The 13,015-nt window shown below is 38.0% G+C and overlaps 1 protein-coding gene across 1 annotated transcript; it reads right to left on the bottom strand.

Moving 5' to 3' along the window:
- Positions 1-2,895: 2,895 nt before the first annotated feature.
- On the bottom strand, positions 2,896-9,226 carry slc25a25a (solute carrier family 25 member 25a). Its single transcript, XM_037680860.1, has 10 exons — positions 8,936-9,226; positions 7,160-7,286; positions 6,993-7,080; positions 6,783-6,894; positions 5,454-5,612; positions 4,642-4,794; positions 4,459-4,566; positions 4,212-4,379; positions 3,951-4,101; positions 2,896-3,868 (listed from the first exon to the last, which is right to left on the bottom strand). Exons 1-10 carry the CDS (start codon positions 9,095-9,097, stop codon positions 3,684-3,686), a joined length of 1,413 nt encoding a protein of 470 aa, XP_037536788.1. The 5' UTR covers positions 9,098-9,226; the 3' UTR covers positions 2,896-3,683.
- Between the last annotated feature and the right edge of the window lie 3,789 nt (positions 9,227-13,015).

Here is a 13,015-nt window from a genome sequence, read left to right as displayed (position 1 = left end):
ATCATTTTAGAGCTAAATGTATAAGCTACATATTAGCAAAAAGCCCTTTATTTCATTACTTCCGTGTTTTGGTACGGTGGCCTCTGTAGGACAAACTACTTATTTAAAAACCTCCGAATTTCGTTAAAATATATCTAACTTAAAGTTATGTTTTAATATTTTGTGAATGAACTGAACTTTATGTAGTTTGATAAAACTTTCATTTATTTGAACTACACTTAAATAAATTTGAATTGAGTGCGTACATAATCTTAAATTTCACTGTAATGCGATGAAATGAGCCAACAGGATTTAAATGAAAGTAAACTGAACTATGAATTTATAAAACTGGGCTGGACTGCATTCATATGAAACAAATTGATCTGCATGAAAATAGATTAATACTGTTTTTTTTTTTTTTGTTTGTCTGTTTGTTTGTTTGTTTGTTTGTTTTTGGGGGGTAGTCTGACCTCTTCTGTTGTTGAATGACATTATTTAAATAAAATGAACAGATGTGTTTTTTTAAATCATTTCCAAGTAACTTATTTATTGGTTAAAGTTGTAGTATGCACACAAAAAGGCAACTAATTCCATGTAAGATGTCAAATATATCCCTAAACATATTTTTTTTCCCCTTTAGGTCACAATGGTTAATTTATTAGAGGTTCATAAAGTATAATCTGGTCATTATTTTTCTCAGCACCAGTTTTCCAAACATTCTTGACACTTCTGGGAAAACAGCTGATTAGCTTAAAGAATAAGGAGACGCATTCTCAGAATTCTTAGTTTGAGATGTTGTGACTCAACAACAGGACACACATTTCTTTCCCCGTTACGTCATCTGATAAACAGCAACTCGCCTGACAGTTTAGAGAAACAGGATGTAATAAAGAAAATCTGTTTTAAAACCCAGAACACTTTCAAAAAGTTTATGAAATGGTCCCAAGGGGTCAAACTAGTAGTTTAGTTTCTTATTTTGCAATAATTTGCTCTTCTTTTTTTAAATCTTTGAATGCTGCCACTTGGATCAGTCATAACCACGCACCATTTTTCTTTTCACTGTTATGCTGACGACTTACAGATTTATGTATTTACCCACCAAACCTAGATTTAGTGACGTTCAACCTTCTTTTCTTGACTGACTCGCCAACGTTAAGCAGTGGCTCAACCAAAACATCTCGTTTATAAAAGAAGGATAAATGGATATTTCTTGAAAGCTTGGTGCTTTGACTTCCAAGTTTAGACCCAAATTTTAAAATTTGTGAGTGACTTTCATTAAGGACTTGGATTTTGATAAACAAACGGCCTCTGTAGTTGAGGCCAGCTTCTTAAAATTACATCTCTGGGCTAATGTTAAGCCTTCTTTAAATTGTCTTTGCCTGGAAAAGCCCATTTTGTTGGCTCAAAGTTTAACAACTGTAATGCAGGTGTATCACCAAGGGTGTCAGGAGGGGCAATGGGCACCGTTAAAACATTGCTGGGCCCCTCATTGGCCCCCTTGGTCAGACAAGTTAATCCTCTTGAGTCCCAAATTTTTGCTTGGTGTGCATTTTTATATATTTTTGAATTAATAGAATCTCATAAACATAGAAACAAACACTGTTTTTGAGCAATTAGTCGTTAAAATTATAAATTTATATTTTATGAAAAGTAAAACTTAAATTGTAGTCATCCTAAACAAATGGTCTAAAACCAAAATCCCTCAGGAGGTTTTATATATAATACTCCTTTACTAAATAAAAGTTTAGGACAAGCTTCAGAAAGCTTTTATGAAACAAACATGGCCTGAAGAAACAAACAAAGGAAAAGTTTGAGGTTCTCATGACTGTGTATTTCTCTTTATTCTCAGTTTGGAGTATTTTATAAAAGTCTATTTTTTGTTCACAAAAGTACACAGCAATAAGCAAAAATACAAGTTTTTAAAAACAATAAAAAAAGAGTGGTGGCTTTAAACTTGAGAAAGCTTCTAGTAAATGTTTTGGTCAATGTAGCTCCTCAAAATAAAGATCTAATTCCAGACATTCTATTTTATTCTCTTTTTAGCAGATTTCTCCATTTTCAGGGAGCATGAGGAGACATGAAGTTGAACTAGTGCATCTTTACTATGAGTTTGAAAAATCTAAACCATAATTGTAGTAGTTGTAGTTATTACCAGGCAGGGTTGATAGCTGGTAAGTTAAAAAGGGGCAAACATTAATTATTCAGTCCACCTTTAATAAAAATTCCTTCAAAACTCAAAAGGCTAAACAGCGTTGAGCCAAAACAAAGTACAATGAACCAGCTTTAAATGGGACGTTCAGGCACTTTACCAGAATCTTGTCACAAAAAACACTATTTATTTTTCAACCTATGCCTCACACTACCATGTTCTTAAGATCAGGTTCAAACACCAGTTTTTTTTTTTTTTTAAACAGTCAAAGTTAAATAAAAAAAGTCAAACTTCTAAACACATTCAGGGCTAAAACTTCTGATTTAGACCACTTTTAAAAAGAACATAAGAAAGTCTTGGGTGTTTAAGAGTAGAGCAAAAAAAAAGTAAAACAGGATGTAAAATAATTGTTAATATCTATGATACAGCAAGTTTTAAAAAGGTGCAATATATCCACACACACACACACAGAGTCCCGAGTTTCTGAAAAGTAGTCAAATTCGATTTTAGGGTAAAAAAAAAAAAAAAGTATCAGTACTATTAAACAGATTAGATGTGTGCATCAAAGAGGATTTTAGTGTACTTAACATTTAACCATTTGAGTTTACAAAAAATAATTCACACGGATCAGATGTTTACTTGCACTTCCTCTTGGTCTCACGCAGCGATCACTTGACATGTGCAGAGGAAAACACCCAAATTAAAATTCAAGAAGACACCAAACTGATTATTATTGAATGTGCATTTATTTTGCATCAAAATGGTCCATTAAAACACTAAAAAAAAAAATACTATCCTGCATTGACAAGTCATTTCGAGGCCCTTCTCGCGTTGATTAAAGTGCGTTTACGTTGCTCGTCTTTTCCCCACACACGTGATCTTCAGCGGTTTTCCCTTGAACCTGAGGTTAAGACCTTTAAAGAAAGGTCGTTTAAACACTGAGAACAATCTGATGCTGCACGAGCAAACAACAACAAAACATTAAGTTGAACGTTTTAACATGAGACCACATTTAGTGTTAGACAGACGTTAAGGCGACAATCCCACAGCCCGGATCTTAACAACACAATCGGCTTTTGACACATGAAAATCACTTATTTTAAGAAAAATAAATATAAGACGGGTGAAAATAAATACCCAGAAAACCCTGCAAACTACCGGTACTTGGGACAGGGGTGGAGAGAAGTCAAACTGTTGTGCAAAAACTTCTCGTTTGGGCAAAAACAATTTTTCCAGCGGCAGGACGAGTTGAGATCAAGCTTATTGCGCTACGTGGCTTCTTTAAAGTGTAAGTCAGGGGCGAGAGTCACAACGCCCGGACATTTAACAAAAACATTGGTCCTCGATTTTCATCCAGTCACTTCCTACTCACACAGCTCCTCCTGAAAACAAATAGCAGCAGTTTTCTCGACAACCTGAGCTCACAGAGTCCATATTCTCCTCCGCAGCCTTGCGTCAGCTGACATTCACAGAATGGGACGGCTACTTGAACCTCCGGGGGCTCCCGGTGATTCCTAAAGAGCATTGGGAGAAAGTTCATCACGTTGGGACGGTTTCAGCGCGACGTCACTCCCAGCTGCGTCTTCAGGTGCTCGTACACCACGTAGCTGATGCTGACGGCGGGGATGACTTTGAGGAAGTTGGGGGCCAGGCCTCTGTAGAGCCCCGTGGGGCCTTCGGTCTGCAGGATCTGCCTGAAGAGTCCGGTCATGGAAACCTTCTGGTTTCCCTCCGCTACAGCTGGAAGACGAAACAAGACACTTAGAATCCGTTCTCAGACTGCTGCTGGTTGGAGAACGTTAACGCAGGTACGGGGGCTCACCTTGAGCCTGCATGCGGGTTCGGATCAGAGCCAGAGGGTAGCTGGCAAGCTGACCGCAGGTGCTGGACACCGTGCCGCAGGCCAGGAGCACCACCACCCCAGGGTCAGTGCCGTTGGTGCCATACTGCTGCAGGTAGTTGTTCTTCAGCGTCTGTCAGGAGGAACATTACAAGTTAGATTCTGTTTTTTTTTTTTAGTTTGTTTCAACATTAAACGCGATTTCATTTTCTTTTAACGCCCCGTACGACAGTTCCAGCTCACCTCGTAAACCGCCAGATCGATGCCAGCATACGGGATGATTCCCAGCATGTTCGGGACGTAGCCTTTGTAAAACGCTCCGAGTCCTTCTCTCCTGAAGATCTGCTTCGCGCAGTCCGAGATGCCAGCGTACTGACCGCTCATCCTCAGCGCAAGACGGGTTTTTAGAACCTGGGGCCGGATTCAGACGTGTTACTCAGGACATTTGAGCTCCCAGATTTAGAGTGTACCTAAATAAAAAGGTAATCACCTCCATGGGGTAGATGGTGCTCTGGGCGATCACTCCGGCCATGGAACCAGCGACAAATCGCTCCAAGATGCTTAGAGTCTCCTGCTCGCTGCCGATTAGACGTTTGATCTGAAACAGAGCATCAGTTAATACCACCGGGAGCGCTGCGGGGCCATCTTTCACACTACGCGTCACTTCCTGTACCTGCTCGTAAGCCATGAATTTAAGGGCCGATTCTGGGGCGATTTTGATGATGTTCACTCCGTTTCCTCGCCACAGCGACCTCGTCCCTCCTTCTTTGATCATCTGCATGAGTCCGCTCATGATGCACATGTTGTTGGTTCGGGTTCCATAAACCTGAAGGGGTAAAAGAAAAAGAAATTAAAGTTAAATCCCAATTCCCTTTTTTTTTTTTTTTGCTTTCATTTTACAGTTTGTAGAATTTGGGGGAGTGAATCAGGATTTTTTTGCCAGGTAGGTCAAGATCGTTGTGACATAAAATCCAGGGGAACTGGGTCAGTTTGTTTAAGAGTCGGGAAAAACGTAATTTCTTATCGATACGATCAAAGTCTCTGTTCAGTCAGACCAGATGGCTGACGTAAACCCGGTCCCGACTGGGCACAGAGAGACCTTAATCTCATTGGTGACAGTAAATACTCTGCAGGGTGCGACGACAGTTTGGGGGCCGTCATTGGTCGATGGCGGACTGACAACCTGCACACGGACTCTGCTCTTCGGCTCTTACGTTCACTCGTTGATCATTAACTCGTTTATAGAAGTTAGGCAACTCACTTCTTTTGAAGTTTATAATCTACACTGAATAACTGTCCTGCCTGCAGTTGGGAAAGATTAACGATAACCTGAAGGAGGTTAATTTTTATCATTTGCAGCTCTAATTTTGAGAATTGTGTTTTAGGATCAAGTTCTTGCATTTGTTGAGTTGATAAGATTTTCCCCAACACTTCTGACACGTGGTCCGTTTCACAGAAACTGTTCTCAGTGCTCGGTCCCCTTACCTGCATCGTGACTTTGAGTCGGTCCAGCGGTGCCGTGCAAGTTCTGGAAACGGCTCCGGCTCCTCCACCGGCAACCAGGTGCCTCCACCACATCCCCGTCTGCTTCTCCTCAGTGGTGAACTCATCAGGCACCAGCAGGTTCTCACCAATGTCAAATATCTGAAAAAAGAAAACAATTTAAATGTCAAGCAGCTTTTACTGAACTGTAATGATTAAAACGCATTTCTACGCAATTCAATGCCCAGTTTGGCTCTGGTTTTGCAGTTTATACGACAATAAACCAGTTTCTTAAATCCTCTGGCAGACTAATCAATTTATCTTCAACCAAAGACCTCGGGGTTAGAGAAAAGAAACGGTTGAGCAACTTCTCTTTTCTCTTAAGTCACTTAAATCTGTGATAACGCATCCAGAAAGGAAGATTTTCTCAGAAACGGTTGAGTAAAGGGGAAATATGAGCCATATTCTCCTGAGTGACCGTCACAGAGCCCTGGTTTGTTGTCACACGCTGCACACATTAAGTTTTAAGTGGTTGTTGTGGAATGTTACAACAGCTTTGAGGAGGATTGTTCACTTGGATGACCAAGGTCAGGAACAGGAAGCAAGCACGACTTAAAACTCTTTTCTGAATCAAACCTAAACAGAAACCAGACAAAACGAGATAAAATGGGTTCCTTTTGGGTTCAGGGTGAGTCTTCACTGGTTAAAAACAAAAAACCCACGTTAAGTCTTATACAACTTCCTCTGAACTCATGACTATCCTCACCCAACATTTGACTTTTTAAACACTGAAACGCGCCGGGAGCTTCGGTTTCACGAGTGATTCACAATGTTCTTGGCCCCCAGCGAGGGTCAACCCCGGGTCTGTTCTCGGCTCCGGTTCAGAGATGCATTTACACCAAAGCAGAGTCTGTAAGGCTGCAAGCTGTCCTGCACTGAAAATACCATCAGCAGCCACGCGCAGGAGACCATCAGCAGGCCTGCACCGGTTCTGATTGACTGACTGCTGCCCTGGTTTTACATCACAGCTCGACAAATCAGAAAATCCTTCCAGTATAATCCCTCCGGAACAGACCCATGTTCTTTTCATAGTCTAATGGAGCTTAATTAATGACGCACAGCTCAGTTCAATGATACCCTTCAAGGACTTTAAGTGGGCGGGTTGTTCCAGACAAGAGGAAGGAGAAACAGACTGTGCCTTTTGCTTTCAGTCTAAATAGGACGTCTGGAAAAATTACGCAACACCTGAAGCTAAATTACCTGATAGTTTTTGAATTTGTTAAATCAACATTTCAGCTTTTGACCTTCAGCGCTGCAGAATAAGGAACTCACCGTGGAGTGTTTCCAGTAAAGGATGATCTCAGGAATGTTTTCAGTCTTCTCCACCACCTGGTATTTGCTCCAGTCTTTACTGCTGATGGTTATCATTCCATTCTTGTCCGCACTTTAAAGAGGAGGAAACGATAAAGTGAAATATTAGAGTCCAACTACCTTACAGCTACAAGCAAATAAAACTGGACAAACTGGGTGAGAAAATGTTACCTTTTGAGGGCTTTCTCTGCGTGCTGTAGGGAAATGTGAACACCGAGGTCATGAAGAGACTGAATGAACTCTCTGGCATCAACTCGACCTTCAGGAGAAAAAATAAAAATCTTTAAGTTAAAGCTGAACCAATAATGAAATTAAACAAAACTCATCTTGACTCTTACCTGCATCCTTCTTGTCGAGACTCTTCATCACCAGCTTCAGGTCTTTCTCGTAGTCTTGTAGATAATGAACAAACTCCTCAAAGTCCAGCTGCCCGTCTGCATCCTTTTCTTCTCTTTTGAAAGATTTCTGCAAAAAACATTAAGACGTCAAGTCAAATATGTACCAATAAAAAACACATTTACACATATATCCATTAGTATTTAAATATAACTTCATGGAATCTATTATACTTTTTTTTTTTTTTTTTGCTGTTTCAAGCAGAAAATTTGTTTTTAAAGTACTTTATGTCTTGCAGGCGTGAGTGTGCGGATACTTTTTGCTTATGAATCAAGTACAGTCAGTTCAAAATGTCCTCCATGTCAGGCCAATGATAAGTTATGAAACACGAGACTTTAAGGAATCCCTCAGCTCGTATTTTATGACCACCAGAGCGAATCAGGGCCCGTCTGCCAGGCCACAGTCCTCCTGACTTTTCCCACCTGACTTGACTGGGACGGCATTCGTACACAAGAGCCCCTTCTATCTTTATCTCAAGTGAAGGCTGACCTGCCAACAGTTTTAATCTGGTCTGGATTTAAACCTGCAGAGTTAAAACGAGGACGGTGAAAACTGGCTGTCCTCCAAGTCCCTGGACTGGACACTTGACCTGCAGCCTCATGACTGTCACAGATACCCTGCAGGAACATTTCTGCCACCCTCTGCAAGAAACCACCAGCACGAATGCATAAATCTGGGTTAACGTCTGTGTCTCGACCCGTTTTAAGAGGTTTGCGTGTACGCAGGTTATTTATCAATAATGGAGGAAACCCTAGACTCAAAGTCTGGAGCTTTGCAACTCAGAAAACTGAAATCTACAAACGCATATAAAAGAAACCATGAACAGATAATGATGTTACAATACTGTCAAATAGTTTGATGACATCAGTCAGAGAGGAGTGGGAGTCCACCTGACTGCTAAACTTATACGTCTTGCATGGAGTTTATTTTTACAACACATACCGCAACGTTAACTTTTTGACAGGGCAGCCCTAAAAAGACATGTCCCAATTGTCCCACACTAAAACTTGCACCAGATTAAACTTTATTCAACTTTATAAAAGTTTTAATGCGACACAAAATCATTGAGTTGTTGCTGGTTTAAGAGGCTAAAGACATTTTTAAAAACAGCTTTTGCCCGCACAATACTTGATTTTAGTAATAAGGGGAAAAAAGTATTTTTAATTAATGCAATAACCAAGTAATAGATACTCTAATAACAGCCTTAAAACGCCAGATTATCGGCACAAAACTCAGTTTGCATACCAGAACGGTTATAGACAAAGAATCAGACTGAAAAATTACAAAAAAATATGCTTTTTTTGATAGTATTGCACTGAAAATTAACAATAAAATGTAAGTTCAACCGGTTTCCTGTCCCTGCAGCAGCGTGGCACAAATTCCTTATCAGGGTGGATTTTTCTGTGATCGATTCTCAACAATTCATCTTAACTAAAATATACTGCATTCTAAAATAAAGAATAAACTGCAAATCACGTTAAGTATCAGGAAAAAATTAGCTATGATTGAGTGCAATATTTAAAAGAAATTTTAAAAAGACAGCTAAAAATGTTACGTCACGATTTTTTTTTTTTCAGCTCTGCGGCCTACTTCCGGCCGCCAAAATGAAAGCATTAAACATCCAAATTGTGTTTCAAATTGAACAAGATGTGTGCAGTTGCACTAAAAACGACAATTATTATCGTTTCTGGTATTAAAGAGAAAGTTTTTATTCTTACTTGTCGCCATTTTTGATAGGTTGAAAACTCCTGAGACGGCAGGAACACGCTGAGCTTGTTGAAGACGGACTTCAGCTCCGACGGCAGTCCGTTGGACTCGAAGTACTCCACCTCGATCGGGTCCGAGTTGGACACAGGCACGTACAGGCACAGTCCAAGCATGTTCGGTTCGGACAAATTTTAAATAAACTACAATAAATAAATAAATAGTACACCGCGATGTCTCCCCTACCCGGTTTTATACAGATATGCCGGTTGAACCCAACCGGCTTCCAAAGAATGTCACGAGGCTCCTCCTCTTCCAAGAATCAGTGCGTCATTTTACTACTGACCAATCAGAGGAGACTTCCATTGAAGGCTCACTACGGGCTCGCCTGGGGCACTAGCCACGGCTCTAGCAAAGATACGCAGTACAAATTCTGACCAATCACGTTTCTTCTTTCATACAGCACGCCAACACGTCAAATATTGACCAATCATGTGCTGTTTTACTTTTGCAACGCTGCTGCTGCATGACCTGCACATGCATGGAGGGCCTTTTATTGAATATTCACCAGAAAAAGTATGTGACCTGATCATTTAAAGCCCACTTATTTTAATACATCATTTAAACTTAATTAAAAGAACCTTTGGAAAATAAGTAAAAACATATAGACTGAATAGTGAGTGACTATTTTATACTTTTTTCTTGTTGCCTCAATCGTTTATTTCTATCCTGCTTTGTTCTCATAAAGTTTGTATAAACCTGAAAACATTGAATCAACTAGTGAGTATTTTGAGACACTTTCTAGTTCAAGAAGGGCTGCAAAATAACTATTGACTTTAAAAAAATAAACATAAAAATGAGTAAATCAGGTTATAAATTGGATAAATTTGAACATTTAATAAGTGTCTACTAAATTTTAATGTTTAGGAACCTCGTGTAAATATTGTTTCTGTGGGCCTAATTGCATGCAGATGGCAACTATTACTGTTTTAACTAGAGTATAAACTAATTTTAATATAAACTTAAACAGGAGAGAGCGGAGTTAAAAATATAACAGATAAAAATAAATGGCAACACTTTGTCTTGTAATCATTAAAAGGTCTTAACCTTCCATACCACAATTACCTGTTTACACCTGTGCCAGTAAAAAAAAAAGAAAAAAGCACACTTTGCAATTTAAATAAAATAAGTTTATTTTTACAGCTCCATGTCAGTGATATTAGGAAGGGTAGATTCAGGACTTTTACTTTAATTAAAAAAAAAAAAAGTGAAACTTTAGCTTTTAAAAAAAGTCTCTCCTTCCATCACTTGTTTACAACAGTAAACCAACGATCCTGTCAGAGACGTAGTATTGTTTGTGTGTGAAATGCAAATGTTCTTGTCTTTGTTTTGCCCTGAAGCCATCATGTTTAAGAGCTGAGAACGCCCCGGATCTGAGGCCAAGAGGAGAACAGACCGATCCCGCCTGAGTTTACATAAAACACGCAGACATGAACACAGGAACACAGGCTCGCTTCAAGATGGCCGCCACAGCCAACCCTGAAAACACAAGAACTCTTTAACTCAGTCACTTGTACAGCTGTTTGTCTAAAATCTGGTGTGGTAGTAGCTGAGACTGATCCTCCTCATACAGTAAAATATCTCACTAATCACCGGATGGATGTCAATAAAACTTTCAGTAAATAATCACTGGATGTATACAACCAATGTACAGTCCAATTCAAGATGGCCACCACAGCTAACATGCATTAGCCAACACAAAGCTGGCTGTGCTGCCGTCAGTTTTACAGATACTTTATTTTTTTTTTATGTTTTTTGTTTTATTTTATTTATTCATTTCATTTCATCCAAACAACAAATATAATACAATTTAAAGAAAAGAAAAAAGATATACAATCACAGAAATAAAATGAAAGGCAGCAGAAGAAGAATGAGTTCTTATAATATCTGCCCCTTGTCCCCAAATATATATTCCAAACAAAATTACTATACAAAAGCAAGATGAATTAATAAAAAAAATAAAAAATAATAAAATAAAAACTTAGCTAAAATATAAGATCAACTGTAAACAATTTTTATGAACTCACATTATACTTAATATTTTTTTTTAAACTAATTTTTATCATCCTCTTGAATATGTACATAGTTTTGGCATTTTTAATATCAACCTCCAGATCATTCCACAATCTAATACCCTGAGATCTAGTGGAACGCATCTTCAGACTGGTGCGACACCACGGCTTCACAAACATCTCCATCCCCTTAAGATAATAATTACTTTCTCTTTTAACAAATTTCCCTTGAATGTTAGTAGGTAGTATGTTTTTGTTGGCCCCATACATAAACAGTAAGATATTGTAATCAACCAAGTCATAAAATTTTAATATCTTTAGCTGATGAAACAATATATTTGACGGATGGTTATAATCTTTTCTGGTAATAGTTCTTATGGCTCTTTTCTGTAAAATAAAAATTGGATTTGTAATTGTTTTACATGCTTTACCCCAGACTTCAATACAGTAAATTAAATGTGGAACAATAATGGCATTATACAATAGAAACATTGCTTTATCACTGAATAACTCTCTAACTTTGTACATTACTGCAATCGATTTAGCTATTTTAGTTCTTAAGTTTTTTACGTGAGATCTCCATGTTAGTTTTTCATCAGTGATGACACCCAGAAATTTCACCTCATTGACTCTATTAATTTCAATTCCATCGACTCTAAATGGAGTATCAAGCACTTTCTTGTTGTTACTAAAAATCATATAATTTGTTTTATCTACATTTAAAGATAATTTGTTTAGTTGAAACCAATTTTGTATTTTCACAAATTCTGTTTGTGCCATCTTCAGCATTTGCACAACATTTTCACCCACACAAAGAAAAGTAGTATCATCTGCAAACAAAATACATTTAAAAAATCCAGACACATTTTTCAGGTCATTCACATATAAAATAAATAGCTTAGGTCCAAGTATAGAGCCTTGAGGCACTCCACATGTAATATTACAGAATTCAGATTTTACATCATTCATTTGAACAAATTGTTTCCTTTTTTCTAGATAACTAGATACCCACTGCAATGCATGCCCTCTAATACCATTAAGATACTGTGTTAAGATTTGATGTGGTAGTAGCTAACAGCTGTTTGCAACACATAGCCTACTCTGAGTGCCAATAGATTCAAGATTAGATTAGATTACTATTACATTAAATATGGAAAAGATTGTGCAAAATGTTGTTTCAAGCTTTGACCAAAAGATCTTCATGGTTTTTCAACGCAGGATGTTCGTATTCTGAAACGGGGACACAGACTTGCTGTAGAAGTTAAGATTCATTCTTAGTTCCCCCTTCAGCTTACAGCTAACGTTTTACTGTGTTTAGCTTTTAAAACACCTTTCTTGGTTTCTGGGTAGTTATTGGTTTCTATTTAACCTTTTGCTTCTTTGAGCTTTTATTCAGCCTTTTGGTACATTTTTTTTTTAGCTTCAAGCCATTTGTTCCCTTCAGCTTGTGCTACATTTAGGAACTGCTTCATTGAGTTTTTAATTAGCCTTTTGTTATATTTAGTTTTTAGGTAGCATTTAGCTTATTTTAGCTTCTATATAGCCTTTTGCTCCTTTTAGCTTTTGATTGACCTCTGTTAAATTTAGCTTTATGCTAACCTTGTGCTCATTTGAGCTTCTAATTCAACTTTTTCCTGTTTTGAAATTAGCCTTTTCTTACGTGTAGATTTTAGCAAATTTTTTGATACTTTTAGAATTTAGCTAACTTGTTTTGCTCATTTTAGCTTCTAGTTAGTCTTTTACTTATTTTAGCTTCTAGATAGCCTTTTGCTTTTTTAACATTTAATTAGTCTTTTGTTCTTGTTAGGTTTTATTTAGCCTTTTGTTACATTTAGCTTTGACCTAGCGTTTTGCTCTTAATAGCTTTAATTATCGTTTTGTTCCTGTTAGTTTTTATTTAGTCTTTGTTACATTTAGCTTTTAACTAGTCTTTTGCTCATTTTAACTTGTGCTACATTTAGCTTTTAGGTAGCCCCTTGCTACATTTGGTCCTTAATTAGCCTTTGTTACATTTAGCTTTTA

This window comes from Nematolebias whitei, chromosome 8 (genome assembly GCF_014905685.2).
Source record: "Nematolebias whitei isolate Nwh7 chromosome 8, NemWhi1, whole genome shotgun sequence".
NCBI classification, from domain to species: Eukaryota; Metazoa; Chordata; class Actinopteri; order Cyprinodontiformes; family Rivulidae; genus Nematolebias; species Nematolebias whitei.
The sequence above is the reverse complement of the archived record's forward strand: the minus strand, read 5'-3'. Positions and strand labels throughout refer to the sequence as shown.